Below are 21653 nucleotides of genomic sequence, written 5' to 3'. Positions count from 1 at the left end.
ATATATATATATATATATATATATATATATATATATATATATATATACCACTTCTTCTTTATCCATTCATCTGTCAATGGAAATCTGCACTCTTTCCATAGTTTGGCTATTGTGGACATTGCTGCTATAAACATCGGGGGGCACGTACCCTTCGGATCCCTTCATTTGTATCTTTGGGGTAAATACACAGTAGTGCAATTGCTGGGTCATAGGGTAGCACTATTTTCAACGTTTGAGGAACCTCCATACTGTTTTCCAGAGTGGCTGCACCAGCTTGCATTCCCACCAACAGAGTAGGAGGGTCCCCTTACTCCGCATCCCTGCCCACATCTCTCAATTCCAGACTTCTTAATTTTAGCCATTTCTAATTGGTGTGAGCTGGTATCTCAAGGAGGTTTTGATTTGGATTTCCCTGAGCGATGCTGAGCACTATTTCATGTCTGTTGGCCATTTGGATGTCTTCTTTGGAAAAATGTCTGTTCATGTCTTCTGCCCATTTCTTGATTGGATCATTTGTTCTTTGGGTGTTGAGTTTGATAAATTCCTTATAGATTTTGGATACTAGCTCTTTATCTGATATGTCATTTGCAAATATCTTCTCCAATTCTGTCAGTTGTCTTTTGGTTTTGTTGACTATTTCTTTTGCTGTGCAAAAGCTTTGTATCTTGGTGAAGTCCCAATAGTTCATTTTTGCCCTTGCTTCCCTTGCCTTTGGCGATCTTTCTAGGAAGAAGTTGCTGTGGCTGAGGTCGAGGAGGTGGCTGCCTGTACTCTCCTTTAGGATGTTGATGGACTCCTGTCTCACATTGAGGTCTTTCAACCATCTGGAGTCTATTTTTGTGTGTGGTGTAAGGAAATGGTCCAGTTTCATTCTCCTACATGTGGCAGTCCAATTTTCCCAACACCATTTGTTGAAGAAACTGTCTTTTTGCCATTGGACATTCTTTCCTGCTTTGTCAAAGATTAGTTGACCACAGAGTTGAGGGTCCATTTCTGGGCTCTCTATTCTGTTCCATTGATCTATGCATCTGTTTTTGTGCCAGTACCATACTGTCTTGATGATGACAGCTTTGTATTAGAGCATGAAGTCCGGAGTTGTGATGCCACCAGCTATGCTCTTCTTTTTCAACATTCCTCTGGCTATTCAGGGTCTTTTCTGGTTCCATACAAATTTTAGGATTATTTGTTCCATTTCTTTGAAAAAAGTGGATGGTCTTTTGATAGAGATTGCACTGAATGTTGTAGATTGCTCTAGGTGGCATTGACATCTTCACCATATTTGTTCTTCCAATCCATGAGCATGAAACGTTTTTCCATTTCTTTGTGTCTCCCTCAATTTCTTTCATGAGTATTTTATGGTTTTCTGAGTACAGATCCTTTGCCTCCTTGGTTAGATTTATGCCTAGGAATCTTATGGTTTGGGGTGCAATTATAAACGGGATCATCTCCTTAATTGATCTTTGTTCTGTCTTGTTGTTGGTATATAGGAATGCCACTGATTTCTGTGCATTGATTTTATATCCTGCCCCTTTACTAAATTCCTGTATGAGTTCTAGCAGTTTTGGGGGTGGAGTCTTTTGGGTTTTCCACATAAAGTATCATATCATCTGCAAAGAGTGTGAGTTTGACTTCTTCTTTGCCGATTTGGATGCCTTTGATTTCTTTTTGTTGTCTGATTGCTGTGGTTAGGACTTCTAATACTATGTTGAATAGCAGTGGTGAGAGTGGACATCCCTGCCGTGTTCCTGACCTTAGGGGGAAAGCTCTCAGTTTTTCCCCATTGAGAATGATAATCGCTGTGGGTTTTTCATAGATGGCTTTTATGATATTGAGGTATGTACCCTCTATCCCTATACTCTGAAGAGTTTTGATCAAGAAAGGATGCTGTACTTTGTCAAATGCTTTTTCTGCATCTATTGAGAGGATCATATGGTTCTTGTTCTTTCTTTTATTAATGTATTGTATCATGTTGATTGATTTGTGGATGTTGAACCAACCCTGCAGCCCAGGGATAAATACCACTTGGTTGTGCTGAATAATCCTTTTAATATACTGTTGGATCCTATTGGCTAGAATTTTGGTGAGAATTTTTGCATCCATGTTCATCAAGGATATTGGTCTGTAATTCTCCTTTTTGATGGGGTCTTTGTCTGGTTTGAGGATCAAGGTAATGGTGGCCTCATAAAAAGAGTTTGGAAGTTTTCCTTCCATTTCTATTTTTTGGAACAGTTTCAGAAGAGTAGGTATTAATTCTTCTTAAAATGTTTGGTAGAAATCCCCTGGGAAGCCATCTGGCCCTGGGCTTTTGTTTGTTGGGAGATTTTTGATGACTGCTTCAATTTTCTTAGTGGTTATAGGTCTGTTCAGGTTTTCTATTTCTTCCTGGTTCAGTTTTGGTAGTTGATACATCTCTAGGAATGCATCCATTTCTTCCAGATTATCTAATTTGCTGGCATAGAGTTGCTCATAATATGTTCTTATAATTGTCTGTACTTCTTTGGTGTTGGTTGTGATCTCTCTTTCATTCATGATTTTGTTGATTTGGGTCATTTCTCTTTTCTTTTAGAGAAGTCTGGCTAGGGTTTTATGAATCTTGTTAATTCTTTCAAAGAACCAGCTCCTAGTTTCGTTGATCTGTTCTACTGCTCTTTTGGTTTCTATTTCATTGATTTCTGCTCTGATCTTTATTATTTCTCTTCTCCTGCTGGGTTTAGGCTTTATTTGCTATTCTTTCTTTCAGCTCCTTTAGGTGTAGGGTTAGGTTGTGTATTTGAGACCTTTCTTGTTTCCTGAGAAAGGCTTGTATTGCTATATACTTTCCTCTTAGAACTGCCTTTGCTGCATTCCAAAGATTTTGAATAGTTGTGTTTTCATTTACATTGGATTCCATGAATTTTTTTAATTCTTCTTTAATTTCCTGGTTGACCCATTCATTCTTCAGTAGGATGCTCTTTAGCCTCCATGTATTTGAGTTCTTTCAAACTTTCCTCTTGTGATTGAGTTCTAGTTTCAAAGCATTGTGGTTGAAAATAGGCAGGGAATGATCCCAATCTTTTGGTACCAGCTAAGACCTAATTTGTGACCTAGGATGTGATCTATTCTGGAGAATGTCCCATGGGCACTAGAGAAGAATTTTGGTGTCCATAGGCATGGTAAATGGTTTTCCACCCCCTCACTTTCAATCTGGGGGTGTCTTTCGGTCTAAAATGAGTCTCTTGTAGACAGCATATCGATGGGTCTTGTTTTTTAATCCAGTCTGATAGCCTGTGTCTTTTGATTGGGGCATTTAGCCCACTTACATTCAGGAAAGATAGGAATTTAGTGCCGTTGTGTTGCCTGTAAGGTGACTGTTACTGTATATTGTCTGTGTTCCTTTCTGGTCTATGTTACTTTTAGGCTCTCTCTTTGCTTAGAGGACCCCTTTCAAGATTTCTTGTAGCGCTGGTTTCATGTTTGCAAATTCCTTTAATTTTTGTTTGTCCTGGAAGCTTTTTATCTCTCCTTCAATTTTCAATGACAGCCTAGCTGGATATAGTATTCTTGGCTACCTATTTTTCTCATTTAGTGCTCTGAATATCATGCCAGTCTTTTCTTGCCTGCCAGGTCTCTGTGGATAGGTCTGTTGCCAATCTAATGTTTCTACCATTGTAGGTTACAAATCTCTTCTCCCGAGCTGCTTTCAGGATTTTCTCTTTGTCTATGAGACTCGTAAGTTTTCCTATTAGATGTCGGGGTGCTGACCTATTTTTATTGATTTTGAGAGCGGTTCTCTGTGCCTCCTGGATTTTGATGCCTGTTTCCTTTCCCAAATTAGGGAAGTTCTCTGCTGTAATTTCCTCCAATATACCTTCTGCTCCTGTCTCTCTTTCTTCTTCTTCTGGGATCCCAGTTATTCTAATGCTGTTTCATCTTATAGTATCAGTTATCTCTTGAGTCTGCCCTCGTGATCCAGTAGTTGTTTCTCTTTTTCTCAGCTTCTATATTTTCCATCATTTGGTCTTCTATATGGCTAATTCTCTGTTCTGCCTCATTTATCCTAGCAGTTAGAGCCTCCATTTTTTATTGCACCTCATTAATAGCCTTTTTGATTTCGACTTGGCTAGATTTTAGTTCTTTTATTTCTCCAGAAAGGGTTTCTCTAATATCTTCCATGTTTTTGTCAAGGTCAGCTAGTATCTTTAAAATCATCATTCTGAACTCTAGTTCCAACATCTTACTAATGTCCATATTGATTAGGTCCCTGGCAGTCGGTACTGCCTCTTGTTCTTTTTTTTCAGGTGATTTTTTCCCGTCTTGTCATTTTGTCCAGAGGAGCATAGATGAATGAGGGAACAAAATGCTAACAGGGTAACAATGACCCCAGAAAAATATACACTAAACAAATCAGAAGAGACCTGAAACCAAGGGAAAAGAAAGGGAAAGAAAGAAAAAAGAAAAAGAAAAAAAGATAAAAACAAACAAACAAAAAACAGAATATGATCAAATATGATCAGGCTGGTGCACATATCAGTGCCCCACACTAGATTTTGGGTGTATTTTGGTCTTGTAGAAGAAAGTGCCTCCCAAAATTTTAAAGAAAGAAAAACATATATGTACAAAAATAAGGGTAAATACGATGAAGGGATGGAATATGACTGTAAAGATGAAAATTATAAAATATTTTATAAAAGGAATTGATAAAAAGTTGGTTGAAAAAAGAAAGAAGAAGATTTAAAAAGAAAAAAAAGGAGAGAATGTGATCAGGCAGGAGACTAGAACAAAACCATACACTAGAGATTTAGGGTATATTTTGGTCTGTTAGAAGAAACTGTATCTCAAAATTTTAAAGAGAAAACAACTAATATATATATGCCAAAAATACGGGTAACTACTATGAAGGGATAGACTATGACTCTCAAAATGAAAAATAAAAATGTTTTTTAAAAAAGCGATTGATAAGATGTTTGAAAATGGAAAAAGAAAAATTCAAAAAAAAAAAGAAAAAGAATGTTAAAAAAAAATTAACTTTGAAAGACTAAAGAATCATGGGGGAAAAGCGATGAATTCTATGTGCTCGATTCCCCTAGTGCTGGAATTCTGCAGTTCTCATTGATCAGTAAACTCGGTCTTGACTGGTGGTTCTTGCTGATCTTCTGGGGTAGGGGCCTGTTGCTGTGGTTCTCAGATGTCTTTGCTGGAGGCGGAACTGCCCCGCCCTTGCCCAGTCCAGGCTAAGTAATCTGCTCGGGTTTGCTCTCGGGAGCTTTTGTTCCCTGCAAGCTTTCTGTACAGCTTTGGAGGATGAGAGTGAAAATGGCAGCCTCCCAATTTCCACCCCAGAGGAACCGAGAACTTGGGGCCCCACTCCTCAGTGCACCCTCAGAGAAAAACAGTCAATCACTCCCATCTCCCAGGTCTCCGGCCCGCACTCCGTGCTCACCCGGCCTGTGACCCAGTGTATCTATCTGTGGCGCATGACCCCGTTTGGAGTTTCCAAACCCAGTAGATCCCTGCAGTGCACTCCTGTGCCGCTCCTCCCGGGTGAGAAAGGGGAGTCTCCCTGGATCTGCCGCTTGTTGTGTCCCTGCTGGAAGAGCAGTGGCCTGACTGTGCCGCGGATCACAGTTTATGGCAACCCTGAGCTGAGAGCCCACTCCTTGGCTCTATCTCTGCAGCCAGGTTCCCCGCTCTGATACCTGGGAGCTCTGCAACACTCAGGCACCCCTGGTCTTTCCATGACCCTGAGGGTCCTGACATTACACTGATGCAGCGAGGGTTCCACCCCCCACTGAACCACTGGAGCAACGTCCCTCAGCAGAGCCAACTTCTAAAATATCCGATTTTGTGCTCCGCTGCTCTAGCACTTGTCTATAGCGGCCGACGGAGGCCTCCTCCCCCACCGTCTATCTTCCCAAATATCGACTCGGATTCACTTCTCCGCACGTCCTACCTTCCAGAACGTGGTTGCTTTTCTGTTCAGAGTTGCTGCTATTCTTTTCTTCGATCTCCTATTGAGTTCGGACATGTTGAGAATGGTTTGATCCCTATCTAGCTGAATTCCTGGGACCAGACAAAATTTAGGTCTCTTACTCTTCCACCATCTGGCTCCTCCTCCTAACTCCATGTTTTTAATCTCGAAATGTGATTTTCATATGGCTGTTAAAACCACTTAGGGTTTTAAATGCCAGTCACAACACACAAAAAAGCATTGAGTAAGAAAAGTATATAAATGTATACATTCATTTCAGTCTCTATATCATCACGAAAGAAACATCAAAATAGCAATTAACTATTGACTAAGCCAATACAAGTTATATATTCCAATATCCCAGAACCAATATAAAAATTTTAAACACCCACCTTTTCACGAAGATGGTGCGGAAGCTAAAAAGGAAGCCCCTGCCCCTCCCAAAACCGAAACCAAAGCAAAGGCTTTGAAGGCCAAGAAAGTGGTGCTGAAAGGCGTTCAAAGTCACAAAAAAAAGATCTGTGTGTCAACTACATTCCGACAACCCAAGACACTGCGTCTGCAATGGCAGCCCAAATATCCTCGAAAGAGCGCCCCCAGGAGAAACAAGGTTGATCACCATGCCAGCATCAAGCTCCCCCTGACTACTGAGTCAGCCATGAAGAAAATAGAAGACAACAACACACTTGTGTTCATTGTGGATGTCATGGCCAATAAGCACCAGATCAAACAGGCTGTGAAGAAGCTCTACAACACTGACGTGGCAAAGGTCTACACCTTAATCAGGCCTGATGGAGAGAAGAAGGCATATGTTCGACTGGCTCCTGACTATGATGCTTTGGACGTTGCCAACAAAATTGGAATCATCTAAACTGAGTCCAGCTGGCTAAATCTAAATATAAATTTTTTCACCAAAAAAAAAAATTTAAACACCTAATATAAAATATATTGCTTTAAAAGCCTAATCGAAAATACCACCTCTTTAATATTCAGCTCTAAATACTAATTTTAAATAAAATGTCAGAAATATGGCAACTTATAACCACAGAGATATAAAATCACTAAGTGCCTAAAAATGAATAACATGTATCAAAAGATAATATTAAGTTATTGGCATTGAACTACAAAGGTTATTAGAATCCTAACTTTAATAAAGAACCCTGACTTTATTTTGGATTATTTCCAGCAGTTCATTTTTTTTTTTTAATATTCAACTATTCCTTTCATTTTTTTTTATGAAACAGTTTAACTTAATTATTATTTGGTAGCAGCAACATCCAAGAATCTTGTCAATCATAGGCCAGAAGTTCTTCCTCTGAGAAGGCCTAAATGAGCAGAACATGAAATTGCTAGAGTGGAGGCAGCATGAAGAACTTTCTCACCAAGACTGATTAAATATAACAATGGTACCTATGGTTTCCTTTGCCTATTGGCAAGTTATTCATGGTATTTTTTTCATTTATGTTTTTGACTAAAAAGAGCACCTTGATTCTCTGCTGAGGATAGGACATGATTTTTAGGTGACACTAGAATGGTCAATCAAAATTGCATCCAATGGCAACAGTGATTGATTCAGGAATGGACACATGACCCATAAACTCATTCTACAACACTAGCATTACCTTGATTCCTAAAACCAGACAAAAACACCACTAAAAAAGGAGAATTACAGGCCAAAATCCCTGATGAACATGGATGCAAAAATTCTCAACAAGACACTAGCAAATCAAATCCAACAGTACATTAAAAGAATTATTCACTACAATCAAGTGGGATTTATTCCTGGGCTGCAGGGGTGACTAAATATTCACAAATCAATCAACATGACATGCCACATTAATGAAAGAAGGGATAAGAACCATATGATCCTCTCAATAGATGCAGAAAAAGCATTTGACAAAATACACCATCCATTCTCAATTAAAATCTTCAACAAATAGGTATAGATGGAACATATCTCAACATCATAACAGCCAAATATGAAAGACCCAGAGCTAAAATCATCCTCAATGGGGAAAAACTGAGAGCGTTCCTCTATGTTCAGAAACAAGACAGGGATGTCCACTCTCACCATTACCATTTAACATAGTAGTGGAAGTCTTAGTCTCAGCAATCAGACAACAAAAAGAAATAAAAGGCATCCAAATTGGCAAGGAAAAAGTCAAACTTTTGCTATTTGCAAACAACAAAATACTTTATGTAGAAAACCCAAAAGACTCCACCAAAAAATTCCTAGAACTAATACATGAATGCAGCAAAGTTGCAAGATATAAAAATCAACGTACAATCAGAAAAGACATGTATCATATGATCTCACTGATACGAGGAATTCTTAATCTCAAGAAACAAACTGAGGGTTGCTGGAGTGGTGGGAGGTGGGAGGGATGGGGTGGCTGGGTGATAGACATTGAGGAGACTATGTGCTATCGTGAGCACTGTGAATTGTGTAAGACTGTTGACTTACAGACCTGTACCTCTGAAACAAATAATACATGACATGTAAAAAAAAAGAAAAAGTAATAAAAAAAATCAACGTACAGAAATCTGTTTCATTTCTATACACCAACAATGAAGCAGCAGAAAAAGAAATCAAGCAATTAATCCCATTTACAATTGCACCAAAACCAATTAAGATACCTAGGATAAACCTAACCAAAGAGGTAAAAGATCTGTACTCTGAAAACTACAGAACACTTAATGAAAGAAACTGAAGAGGACACAAAGAAATGGGAAAATATTCTGTGCTCATGGATTAGAAAAACAAGCATTGTTAAAATATCTATACTACCTAAAGCAGTCTGTACATTTAATAGAATCCCTATCAAAATACCAACAGGATTTTTCACAGGGCTAGAATGACCAATCCTAAAATCTGTATGCAGCCACAAAAGATCCCAAATAGCCAAAGCAATTCTGAAAAAGAAAAGCAAAGCTGGAGGCATCACAATTCTGGACTTCAAGCTCTATTCCAAAGCTGTAGTCATCGAGACAGTATGGTGCTGGCACAAAAACAGACACAAAAATCAATGGAACAGAATAGAGAACCCAGAAATGGATCCTCAACTCTTTGGTTAACTAATCTTTGACAAAGCAGGAAAGAATGTCCCATGGAAAAAAGACAGTGTCTTCAATAAATGGTGTTGGGAAAACTGGACAGCCACATGCAAAAGAATGAAACTGGACCACTTTCTTACACCATACACAAAAATAAATTCCAAATGGATGAAAGACCTAAATGTGAGACAGGAAACCATCAAAATCCTAGAGGAGAACACAGAAAGTAACCTCTTTGACCTCAGCCTTAGCACTTCTTACTAGACACGTCTCCAAAGGCAAGGGAAACAAAAGCAAAAATGAACTATTGGGATCTCATCAAGATAAAAAGCTTTTGCACAGCAAAGGTCACAATCCAAAAAACTGAAAGGCAGCCTATGGAATGGGAGAAGATATTTGCAAATGACATATCTGATAAAGGGTTGGCATCCAAAATCTATAAAGAACTTACCAAACTTAACACCCAAAACCAAAAAATCCAGTTAAGAAATGGGCAGAAAACATGAATAGACATTTTTCCAAAGAAGACAATGAAATGGCTAGCAGACTCATGAAAAAGTGCTCAACATCACTCATCATCAGGGAAATACAAATCAAAACCACAATGAGATGCCACCTCACACCTGTTAGAATGGCTAAAATTAACAATACATGAAAAAACAGGTGTTGGCGAGGATGTAGAGAAAGGGGCACCCTCTTACACTGTTGGTGGAAATGCAAAATGGTGCAGTCACTCTGGAAAACAGTATGGAGGTTCCTCAAAAAGTAAAAATGGAGCTACCCTATGATCCAGCAATTGCATTACTAGTGCACTATTATCCTTTACCCAAAGGATACAAAAATATGGATTCAAAAGCATACATGTATCCTGATGTTTATACCAGCATTATCAACAATAGCCAAACTATGTAAAGAGCCCAAATGTCCACTTTCCATTGACTGATGGATGGATAAAGAAGATGTGGTGGTGTACACACACACACACAAATATGGAGTATTACTCAGTCATTAAAAAGAATGAATTCTTGTCATTTGTAATGACATGGATGGAACTAGAGGGTATTATGCTAAACAAAATAAGTCAGTCAGAGAAAGACAAATACCATATCATTTCATTCACATGTGGAATTTAGGAAACAAAACAGATGAATATATGGGAAGGGAAAAAAAAAGAGAGAGGGAAACAAACCATAAGAAACTCTTAACAATAGAGAACAAACTGAGGATTAATAGAGGGAAGTAGGTGGGAAATGGACTAGATGGATGATGGGTATTATATATAAGTGATGAATCACTAAATTCTACTCCTGGAACCAATATTATACTATATGTTAGCTAATTAGAATTTAAATAAAAATTTGGAGAAAAAAGATATTCTCCTATATTTTCTTTGAGAAGCTCTATATTTTGGGGTGCCTGGGTGGCTCAGTTGTTAAGAGTCTGCCTTCGGCTCAGGTCATGATCCCAGGGTCCTGGGATCGAGCCCCGCATCGGCGGGAAGCCTGCTTCTCCCTCTCTGGCTCCCCCTGCTTGTGTTCCCTCTCTCACTGTGTCTCTCTCTGTCAAATAAATAAATAAAATCTTTAAAATAAAATAAAATAAAAGCTCTATATTTTAATTTTCTCTTTCATGTCTAGGATCCATCTTAGTTAGTTGTTCTAAATGGTGGGGTTCAAGGTTCATTTGTTCCCAAATACTGAAGACTCTTCTCCCCAGGGGATTGCTTTGGGGCTACTGAGAAAAATTAAATGCCATATAAAGGTGAGTCTATTTAGAGTTCTTTCCTCTTTTCTATCAAAGCAGATCTAGATCTACATTGAGAACTAGAGCTACATGTAGACATATTCTTTATAAACAATCATATCCTCTATAAATACAAACAGTTTTCTTCCTTTATGCCCATTATTTCTTTTTCTTGACTTATTACAGTGGTTATAATCTTCGTAAAATGATGAGTAGAAATGATGAGAGTGAAAATTCTTACTTTAATGTAAATCTTTGGGAGGAAGTGTGTAATATTTCACCATTTAGTAGGATATATTTATTGTAGATTTCTTACACTTACTTTACTGACAAAGTTCCCTCAGAGTTTTTATCTGAAATGGCTGTTGCTTTTTCTGCATTTATTAAAATGATCATATGGTTTTTATCCTTTATTCTGTTAACATGGTGAATTGAACTGATTGGTTTTTCAAATGTGAAACCAAACTTACTGTGATAGTTAATTTTATGTGTCAACTTCACCATGGACTGCCCAGACATTTGGTCAAACATTATTCTGGGTGTGTCTGTTGAGGATATTTCTGGATGAAAATAACAATACCATTTGAATCAGTAGACTAAATAAAGCAGACTGCCATCTGTAAGTTGGACATACCCTATCCAATCAGTTGAAGGCCTGAATAGAACAAAAAGGCTGACCCTCTCAGGAGTAAGAAAGGACTCCTCCTTCTGTTAAGGTGGAACATCAGTTTTTTCCTGACTCTGGACTAGAGCTGAAACATCAACTACTGTTGGGTCCACAACTTGCTGACTGCAGGTCTTGTGACTTCCCAGCCTCTATAATTGATGAGCCAATTCCTTATAATAAATCTCTCATATATATCCTTTTGGTTCTGGAGGAAACTGACTAATATACTTGAGTTCTGGAGATAAAAGCCACTTAGTCTATCAATTATCCTTGCTTTACCACAGTTCAGCTGTTAACATGCATCTGTATTAAAGAACATGAGGGGCGCCGGGGTGGCTCAGTCAGTTAAGAGTCTGCCTTCAGCTCAGGTCATGATCCCGGGGGGTCCTGGGATCAAGCCCCGTGTCAGGCTTCCTACTCAGCAGGGAGCCTGCTTCTCCCTCTCCCTCTGCCCCCCTGCTGGTGCTCTCTCTCAATCTTAAATAAATAAATAAAATCTTTAAAAAAAATAAAGAATATGAAATGGATGTATGATTTTAGGTATTTCCCTACAAGTTGCCTTAATTTAAGCTCACAGATTCCTATACTTGCACAGTGAAAACCACCCTTCTATTTTACTTCCTACTAGTAAGTATTCTCTCATTAAAATGATATAACTTCCAAAGTGTAGTAATGGAGAAAGGAGCCATATAAAGAAATCTCTTAGAAATTCCATTTTTTAATATTTGGCATTAAGAAACAGAGATCAAAAGATACAAAATGTGGATAAATATAAAAAGATTATCTCGGAGAGTAATTCAGGCAGAATTTAAATAAAATAAGCCAGTCTTCAATGATGTGAAGAAAATATGAACTAGACCATTTCTTGAGTCATAAGCAAAAACCAAACAAGATTCCCTTAGTCAATAAAATATCAACAGAGTTATATTCCTAGTGTTCAAAAATCTAAATCATTAGCTCCAACAGTTTGCAATGAAGCTTCTTTTTAATCATTTCCCAAACATTCAAATACTCCTCTGGACTGAGAAAGAGCTGACCTAGGAATAGTTGAAAAAGTGATGGTAAGAAAAAGTAAGATTAAATAAAGGAATAGGAATATCTCAGGGAAAGGAGGATGATGGAAGTACAATCAACCAGGAGAATGTATAGACAGCTGCTTAGGGAGGTAAGGAAGACTGAGAGATGAAAAAAGGGATGCTGCTCTGGAAGAATTTGTGGGAGGACCGACAACAGGGCACATTACAGGGAAAAGAGCAGATCTCATAAGTTTAAAAGCAATGAAATCACTATCAATTCAGAAGTTGTTATTCTTCTCCACTGTTATTCCTATAAGACATCATGTAACTTCCCATGTATCATCTTTCCCGGAATCATCCTCATCCTCTTGTTATACCAAGCATCTTAATCTAGCTAACATCCTTCATATTTCACTTTAAATGAATAGAGACTAGGTCAGCTCCCCCTACTATAAACAATCTGATGCCATGAATATGTAGCACAAATAAAGGTTGCAATTAAGGACTTAGTTGTGTGATTATTTTATAAATGCCAGTCTCTCTTATCTGGGAGAGGACAAAGATTGTGCTTATCCTGCTCATCACTACAACTCTCAACCAAAGTGGTCAATAAATACTTTTTGAATGAATTAATAAATTGAATGACAAAATATTTCATCCTTTGATATATTTCAACAATGAATTATTAACACTAAAGAAAGCATCTGTTTGCACTTCTTTATTTCCTTCTTTCACTGTCACTTCCAAGGTGCACTTACTAAATGCTGGGCATTGTTCTAAGCACATTACATTTAAATTCAACTTTAAGAGGCTGGAATAATTACCATCCCCACATAAAAAAATAAAATGAGAAAACCAATGTACAGAAAGGTTAAGTAGCTTGGCCAAGGTCCCTCGTGGAGCAAACCCAGAAACTCTGGTTCTATAATTCATTACTAATTAATTATCAAAATAATGTCCAAAAAAACCTACTAAGTATCCTATAAAATATTTAAAGGTCTAGGATTTCACATTTTAGTTCTGCAATTCTCACATATGTATAGTGAATTAAAAAATCTCAGTAACTGATTCTTTTTTTAACCAGTCTTTTATTTTATTTTATTTTATTATGTTATGCTAGTCACCATACATCATTAGTTTTTGATGTACTGATCCACGATTCATTGTTTTCGTATAACACACAGTACTCCATGCAGTACATGCCCTCCTTAATACCCATCACCAGGCTAACCCATTCCCCAGCCCCCTCCCCTTTAAAACCCTCAGTTTGTTTCTCAGAGTCCATAGTCTCTCATGGTTTCTCTCTCTCCGATTCCACCCCCTTCATTTTTCCCTTCCTTCTCCTAATGTCCTCCATGCTAATCCTTATGTTCCACAAATAAGTGAAACCATATGATAATTGACTTTCTCTGCTTGACTTATTTCACTTAGCATAATCTCCTCCAGTCCCATCCATGTTGATGTAAAAGTTCGGTATTCATCCTTTCTGATGGCTGAGTAATATTCCATTGTATATATGGACCACATCTTCTTTATCCATTCATCTGTTGAAGGCCATCTCGGCTCTTTCCACAGTTTGGCTATTGCGGACATTGCTGCTATGAACATTGGGGTGCATATGGCCCTTCTTTCACTACCTCTGTGTCATTGGGGTAAATACCCAGGAGTGCAATTGCTGGGTCATAGGGTAGCTCTATTTTTAATTTTTTGAGGCACCGCCACATGGTTTTCCAAAGTGGCTGTACCAACTTGCATTCCCACCAGCAGTGTAAGAGGGTTCCCCTTTCTCCACAAGATCCCCAACATTTGTTGTTTCTTGACTTGTCAACTTTTGCCATTCTAACTGGTGTAAGGTGGTATCTCAGTGTGGTTTTGATTTGAATTTCCCTGATGGCTAATGATGATGAACATTTTTTTCATGTGCCTCTTAGCCATTTGTATGTCTTCTTTGGAGAAGTGTCTGTTCATGTCTTCTGCCCATTTTTTGACTTGATGATTTGTTTTTGGGGTGTTGAGGTTGAGAAGTTCTTTATAGATCTTGGAAATCAGCGCTTTGTCTGTAGTGTCATTTGCAAATATCTTCTCCCATTCTGTGGGTTGCCTCTTTGTTTTGTTGACTGTTTCCTTTGCTGTGCAGAAGCTTTTTATCTTGATGAAGTCCCAAAAGTTCATTTTTGCTTTTGTTTCACTAGCCTTTGGAGATGTACCTTGAAAGAAGTTGCTGTGGCCAATGTCGAAGAGGTTACTGCCTATGTTCTCCTCTAGGATTTTGATGGATTCCTGTCTCACATTGAGGTCTTTCATCCATTTTGAGTTTATCTTTGTGTATGGGGTTAGAGAATGGTCAAGTTTCATTCCTCTGTATATAGCTGTCCAATTTTCCCAGCACCATTTATTGAAGAGACTGTCTTTTTTCCATTGAATATTTTTTCCTGCTTTGTCGAAGATTATTTGACCATAGAGTTGAGGGTACATATCTGGGCTCCCTATTCTGTTCCATTGGTCTATATGTCTGTTGTTGTGCCAGTACCATGCTGTCTTGGTGATCACTGCTTTGGAATATAGCTTGAAATCGGGCAACATGATGCCCCCAACTTTGTTTTTCTTTTTCAACATTTCCTTGGCAATCCGGGGTCTTTTCTGATTCCATACAAATTTTATGATTGTTTGTTCCAGCACTTTGAAAAATGTCATTGGAACTTTGATAGGGATGTTGAAGGTATAGATTGCTCTGAGTAGCACAGACATTTTAACAATGATTATTCTTCTGATCCATGAGCATGGAATGTTTTTCCATCTTTTTGTGTCTTCTTCAATTTCTTTCATGAGTGTTCTGTAGTTCCTAGAGTATAGATCCTTTACCTCTTTGATTAGGTTTATTCCGAGGCATCTTATGGTTTTTGGTGCTATTGTAAATGGAATCGTTTCCCTAATTTCTCTTTCTACAGTTGCATTGCTAGTGTATAAGAAAGCAACTGATTTCTGTGCATTGATTTTGCATCCTGCCACATTACTGAACTGCTATATGAGTTCTAGTAATTTGGGGGTGGAGTCTTTTGATTTCCCACATAAAGTATCATGTCATCTGCGAAAAGAGAGAGTTTGACTTCTTCTTTGCCAGTTTGAATACCTTTTATTTCTTTTTGTTGCCTGATTGCTGTTGCTAGGACTTCTAGTACTATGTTGAACAACAGTGGTGAGAGTGGGCATCCTTGACATGTTCCTGATCTTAAGGGAAAGGCTCTCAGCTTTTTCCCATGAGGATGATATTCATTGTGGATTTTTCACAGATGGATTTTATGTGCTTGAGGAATGTTCCCTCTATCCCCATACTCTGAAGAGTTTTAATTAGGAAAGTATGCTGTATTTTGTCAAATGCTTTTTCTGCATCAATTGAGAGGACCATATGGTTCTTTTCTCTCCTCTTATTAATGTGTTCTATCACATTGATTGATTTGCAAATGTTGAACCACCCCTGCATCCTGGGGATAAATCCCACTTCATCGTGGTGGGTGATCCTTTTAATGTATTGTTGGATCCTATTAGCTAGGATTTTGTTGAGGACTTTCGAATCCATATTCATCAGGCATATCGGTCTGAAATTCTCCTTTTTGATGGGGTCTTTGCCTGGTTTGGGGATTAAGGTAATGCTGGCCTCATGGAATGAGTCTGGAAGCTTTCCTTCTGTTTCTATTTTTTGAAACATCTTCAGGAGAATAGGTATTATTTCTTCTTTGAATGTTTGGTTGAATTTCTCAGGGAATCCATCAGACCCTGGACTCTTGTTTTTTGGGAGGTTTTTGATTACTGCTTCAATCTCATTCCTGGTTATTGGCCTATTCAGGTTGTCAGTTTCTTCCTGTTTCAGTCTTGGAAGTTTATAGGTTTCCAGGAAGGCATCCTTTTCTTCCAGGTTGCTTAATTTATTGGCATATAGTTGTTGATAATTTCCGATAATTGTTTCTATTTCCTTGGTGTCAGTCGTGATCTCTCCCCTTTCATTCATCATTTTATTAATTTGGGTCCTTTCTCTTTTCTTTTGGATAAGTCTGACCAGTGGTTTTTCGATCTTATTAATTCTTTCAAAGAACCAGCTTCTAGTTTCGTTGATCTGATCTACCTGTGCTTCTGGTTTCTAATTCATTGATCTCTGCTCTAATCTTAATTATTTCTCTTCCAATACATGGCTTAGGCATCGTTTGTTGCTTTTTCTCTAGTTCTTTAAGGTGTAAAGTTGGTTGGTGAATCGGAATTTTTCTGTTTTTGAGTGAGGCTTGGATGCCTATGTATTTCCCCCTTAGGACCACCTTTGCAAAATCCCATAGGTTTTGGACCGATGATGTGTTTTCATTCCCATTGGTTTCAATGAACTGTTTAAGTTTTTCCTTGATTTCCTGGTTGACCCAAGCATTCTTGAGTAGAGTGGTCTTTAGCTTCCAAGTGTTTGAATTTCTTCCAAATTTTTTCTTGTGATTGAGTGCCAGTTTTAAAGCATTATGGTCTGAGAAGATGCAGGGAATAATCTCAATCTTTTGTTATTGGTTGAGACCTGATTTGTGACCCAGTATGTGGTCTATTCTGGAGAAACTTCCATGTGCATTTGAGAAGAATGAGTATCCTGCTGTTTTAGGGTGGAATGTTCTGTATATACCTATGAGGCCCATCTGGTCCAGTGTGTCATTCAAAGCTCTTGTTTCTTTGTTGATTTTCTGCTTAGATTATCTGTCTGTTGCTGAGAGTGGAGTATTGAGGTCTCCTACAATTAACGTATTGTTCTCAATATGACTATTTTGGTTAACAGTTGGGTTATGTAGATGGCTGCTCCCATGTTGGGGGCATAGATATTTACAATTGTTAGATCTTCTTGTTGGATATGTCCTTTAAGAATGATATAGTGTCCTTCTGTGTCTCTAACTACAGTCTTTAGTTTAAAATCTAATTTGTCTGATATAAGAATTGCTACCCCAGCTTTCTTTTGCAGTCCACTGGCATGGATCTCCATCCCTTCACTTTTAGTCTGGATGTATCTTTAGGTTCAAAATGAGTCTCTTGTAGACAGCATATGGATGGGTCCTGTCTTTTTATCCAATCTGCAACCATGTGCCGTTTTACGGGAGCATTTAGGCCATTCATGTTGAGATTGATTACTGAAAGGTATGAATTTATGGTCATCATGTTGCCTGTGAACACCTTGTTTCTATAGATTATCTCTGTAAATTTCTGTTGTCTATCACTCTTGGGCTCTTTCTCCTTTTATAGAACCCCCCTTAATATTTCTTGCAGGGTCGGCTTAGTGGTCACATATTCTTTCAGTTTCTGCTGGTCCTGGAAGCTCTGCATCACTCCATCCATTCTAAATGACAGCCTTGCTGGATAAAGTATTCTTGGCTGCATGTTCTTCTCGTTTAGTACCCTGAATATGTCTTGCCAGCCCTTTCTGGCTTTCTAGGTCTCTGTGGATAGGTCTGACATTATTCTGATTTTCCTCCCCTGTACATAAGGAATCTCTTCCTGCTAACTGCCCTTAAGATGGTTTCCTTGGTTCTAAGATTTGCGAGTTTTACTATTACATGCCAGGGCATTGGCCTGTTTTCCTTGATCTTGGGAGGGGTCCTCTCTACCTCTAGGACATGAATGTTTGTCTCATTCCCCAGATTAGGGAAGTTCTCAGCCTACGATTTGCTCAAATATATCTTGTAGTCCACTCTCTCTCTCTCTCCACCCCCTCCGGGATTCCAATAATTCTGACATTGGAACATTTCATGGTGTCACTTTTTTCTCTGATTCTATTTTCATGGATTCTGAGTTGTTTTTCCCTCACCTCCTCTTTTCCCTTTTTATCTATTAAATTGTCTTCCAGGTCACTAATTCGTTCTTCTGCCTCATTTACCCTAGCTGTTAGATTATCTAGATTAGATTGGATCTCATTGATAGCATTTTTAAGTTCTGCTAATTCAGCTTTCATTTCTGCCCTTAGAGACTCTATGTTGCCATTAATCGATTTCTCCATTCTAGCTATTGTCTTCACAGTTGCTAGCCTGAATTCCATCTCCGACATCTTGGTTATATCTGCATCCATCTGTAGATCTTTGGCATAAGTCATAATCTCTGAGTCTTTCCTATTTTGGGAGTACCTTTTCCTAGTCATTCTGTTGAGGGGTGGTTGAGGGAATGTATAGAGTCCAAATTATTGACCACAACCCAAGCAAGATGCACCTGTTTTATAGGGACCTTAGGGTTGCTGGCCTCTTGTTCTCCCAGCCTGTCTTCTGCGTTAGGGGCCTGGCTGCACTCTTACTCAGGCAACCCTGTTTGGGCAGAGTTGCCCTGCCCCCCTGTGGGGGTGGGGGGAATGGGCTCAGTGGAAACCAGTTTTTTTGGGGCTTTTGTTCTCTGGTAGTTTTCCCTAGCAGCTTTCTGCATCTCCTCGAGAGTCAGAGCAGAAGAGATCATTTCCAACCCTCTGCCTCAGAGCAGAGAGATCACAGTCCATTCTTCAGTGAGCTCTCCAGGCCACATTATCTCCATTTCTGTCTGTGCTGCTATAAACTGCAGCATCCTGGGTTGTGCGACCCTTAGCAGCACTCCCAGTCCTCACCTCCAGGTTGGGGCACAGGGGCATGTCTCTGCCCTTTGTGCTTCTAAAACCACCAGCCGCCCCCAGTTCCCCCTCGTGGCCCCACCGCTCCAGGTTTCAGTCTGGGGGGCTGCCCTAAAGTCCATTCCCCATCACTACCAGTCTGCGAGTCTGTGCCCTGTCCCCAGCACAGGAAGCTTTTGTGCTCCTGTGTTATTTCACCTTCCCGGTGCCAGTGCTTATGGCAGCTCCCTCCCCCTTCCATTTATCTTCCAATATCTGCCTGCAGAATCAAGGCTCCATGCTTCATACTTTGAAACCAACCACCTGTGATATTCTGTTTGTAGAGATCCAGATCTATCTTATTACATCTCAGGCTGATTTCGTGGGTGTTCAGAGTGGTCTGGTAGATATCCAGCTCAATTCTGGGGACCAGTTGGAATTGGTCCCCTACTACTCCACCATCTTCCAGACCTATCAGTAACTGATTCTTGATGCTGAGCTCTTCTTTTTCAGTAACTGAAAATACTACATGAGATTTTAAGTAAATTAAAGTTTTCATACTACCTATTGCTTTTACATATTGCAATCCTGATGCCCAGAGCTTTTGCTGGAAATGAACAAATCTATGTCAAGACTAAGGTAGTCAGTAAAGCAGATGTCCTTTTTTTTTTCCCTTATAGAACAAAGAAATAAGCATCCTATTTACTGAATTTATCATGATGACTACAAAAGATTTACTATGCAATGCTAAAAACATTTATAGCACTTTTTTCCTTTAATAAAACCCAACTGATTAAAATGACCACTGTGCATACTTTGTTTAGAAAAGAAACCATAAAGTATCGCCTTCATATGACCTAATTATGTGATTACAACATTAAGTTGAAAATCTCAATTACCCTTAACTTATCTGAGTATCAGTGGACCGGTGCCAAAGTTCAGTTTGTATTCTGAACACTAGGAAACTGGAAAACTTATCTACATTTGGTCTTCAGATGCATTAGATATAACTTTTTCTTACCCTACTGCGAACTAGATAAAACACTGCCACAGGAAGTGGAACTTGGGCTATTCTGTGAAGATTTCTAATTCAGGATGTTGATGTAGGTTCACTCAAGTTTTCACTGGGTACAAGACCCTTAGAAATATACCTAATAATCTTCCATTCTTTTCTAGCTTTCTTCCATCAATTTATTTCATTTTTTTCCATACTATACACATAGCGCCACCTGTGCTCATCCTGTATCCCACCATGACTCCATGATCCCCCACCACTGATCTAAATAAGTAATAGAGTGAATGCTAGCAAAAATAACCCAACCAATAGCTGATTTCTAAATGAACTTGAGAATGCCCACCATCATTTCATGGTCTTTGATTAATGCATACACTGTTCAGGAGCACACAGAAACTGCATTGACAACATCCTTCAAACATTATGGGCTAGTAAGGGGAAAAGCTTAAAATGATGGCATTTTCAGGGCACCAAAATGACTCAGTCAGTTGAGCATCCGACTCTTGATTTGGGCTCAGGTCATGATCTCAGGGTCATGAGATTGAGCCCCATGTCGGGTTCCACTCTCAGTGGGGAGTCTACTTGAGATTCTCTCTCCCCCACCTCTAAAATAAATAAATAATATGTTTTTTTTTTAAATGATGGCAATTTCTACATAGGAGAAGCAATAACATGGAAAAATAACTGTGGCGATAAGCAGATGACAGAAAAGTAACATTAAATACCATTACAGATTAATTGGTTTTTATTTTTGTTTGTCTTTGACAGGGGCACAGACCTTTACTTTGCACATTACACCCACAAGTTTGAATTGTGATAATAAAGATTACTTCTATAAATAATTCTGAACTTAAGTCACTAGTTCAAAATAAAAGAAGAAAAAACTGTTTATGAATTACCAAGTAATTATGCTATATTCTTTCTGCTGAGAAATAGTTAAAAATGTGACTTTCTATACATACAGAAATTTTATAAACTTTTTTTGACAGTTTGTACAATCAATTCCATCTCTGATAGAAAGTAGAAGGATAACTTTCAGTAGCTGATGTGCTAAACTTGTGAGCAAACCACCTGATTCTTCTCTCTATGCTGGTACAGAATCTTCAATTCCTCAGCTTCTCTTCAGTACTGCACATATGTAGCAACATGATGGCAGGACTGTACTATGTAATTACCACTAGATAATTATAAAACCATCCTTTGTTATTTTGTGGCTATTCAGCACAAGCAATATTTAACTTTTAAAAAGAAAAAGAAAAAAAGAATTTTACATACTGCCTTTAATAAACCAAAAATGTTTCAAATGTTTGAAAAGTAGTAATTCTGATAGAACATAAACACACTTGCTGAGTGGGGTAAGAGACACTGTAATGTAGTTCAGTGTCAGCCTAAGAGAAAGACAGTGAATTTGAGAGTGCTCTGAAAGCCACCTCTCCCCATTTTCTTGCACAGCACCCTGTGTGACTCATGCTTAGTCCATCCTACCGTGTGTATTTAGTACTTACTTCTCTCTATGCTTACCTGTCTCCCACACCAGTAGCGCCCACAAGCACAGTGGTTCTCAACTGCAGGCTATTTGCCCCCCAAGGGATATCTGAGAATGCCTGGAGACATTTCTGGTTGTCCAGTAG

The 21653-nt window shown here is 38.7% G+C and overlaps 2 protein-coding genes across 2 annotated transcripts in view; one reads left to right on the top strand and one right to left on the bottom strand.

The window, feature by feature from the left end:
• The window catches only part of KDM4C (lysine demethylase 4C), a 437653-nt gene that overhangs the window by 226374 nt on the left and 189626 nt on the right, over positions 1–21653 (bottom strand). The gene's annotated exons all lie outside the window — the stretch shown is intronic.
• LOC110573779 (60S ribosomal protein L23a-like) lies at positions 5454–6848 on the top strand. The gene is made up of 2 exons (XM_044920728.1): positions 5454–5481; positions 6352–6848. The coding sequence occupies exons 1-2, from the start codon at positions 5454–5456 to the stop codon at positions 6816–6818; spliced, it is 495 nt and encodes a 164-aa protein (XP_044776663.1). The 3' UTR covers positions 6819–6848.

Source organism: Neomonachus schauinslandi, chromosome 13, assembly GCF_002201575.2.
Source record: "Neomonachus schauinslandi chromosome 13, ASM220157v2, whole genome shotgun sequence".
Classification (NCBI taxonomy): domain Eukaryota; kingdom Metazoa; phylum Chordata; class Mammalia; order Carnivora; family Phocidae; genus Neomonachus; species Neomonachus schauinslandi.
The sequence above is the reverse complement of the archived record's forward strand: the minus strand, read 5'-3'. Positions and strand labels throughout refer to the sequence as shown.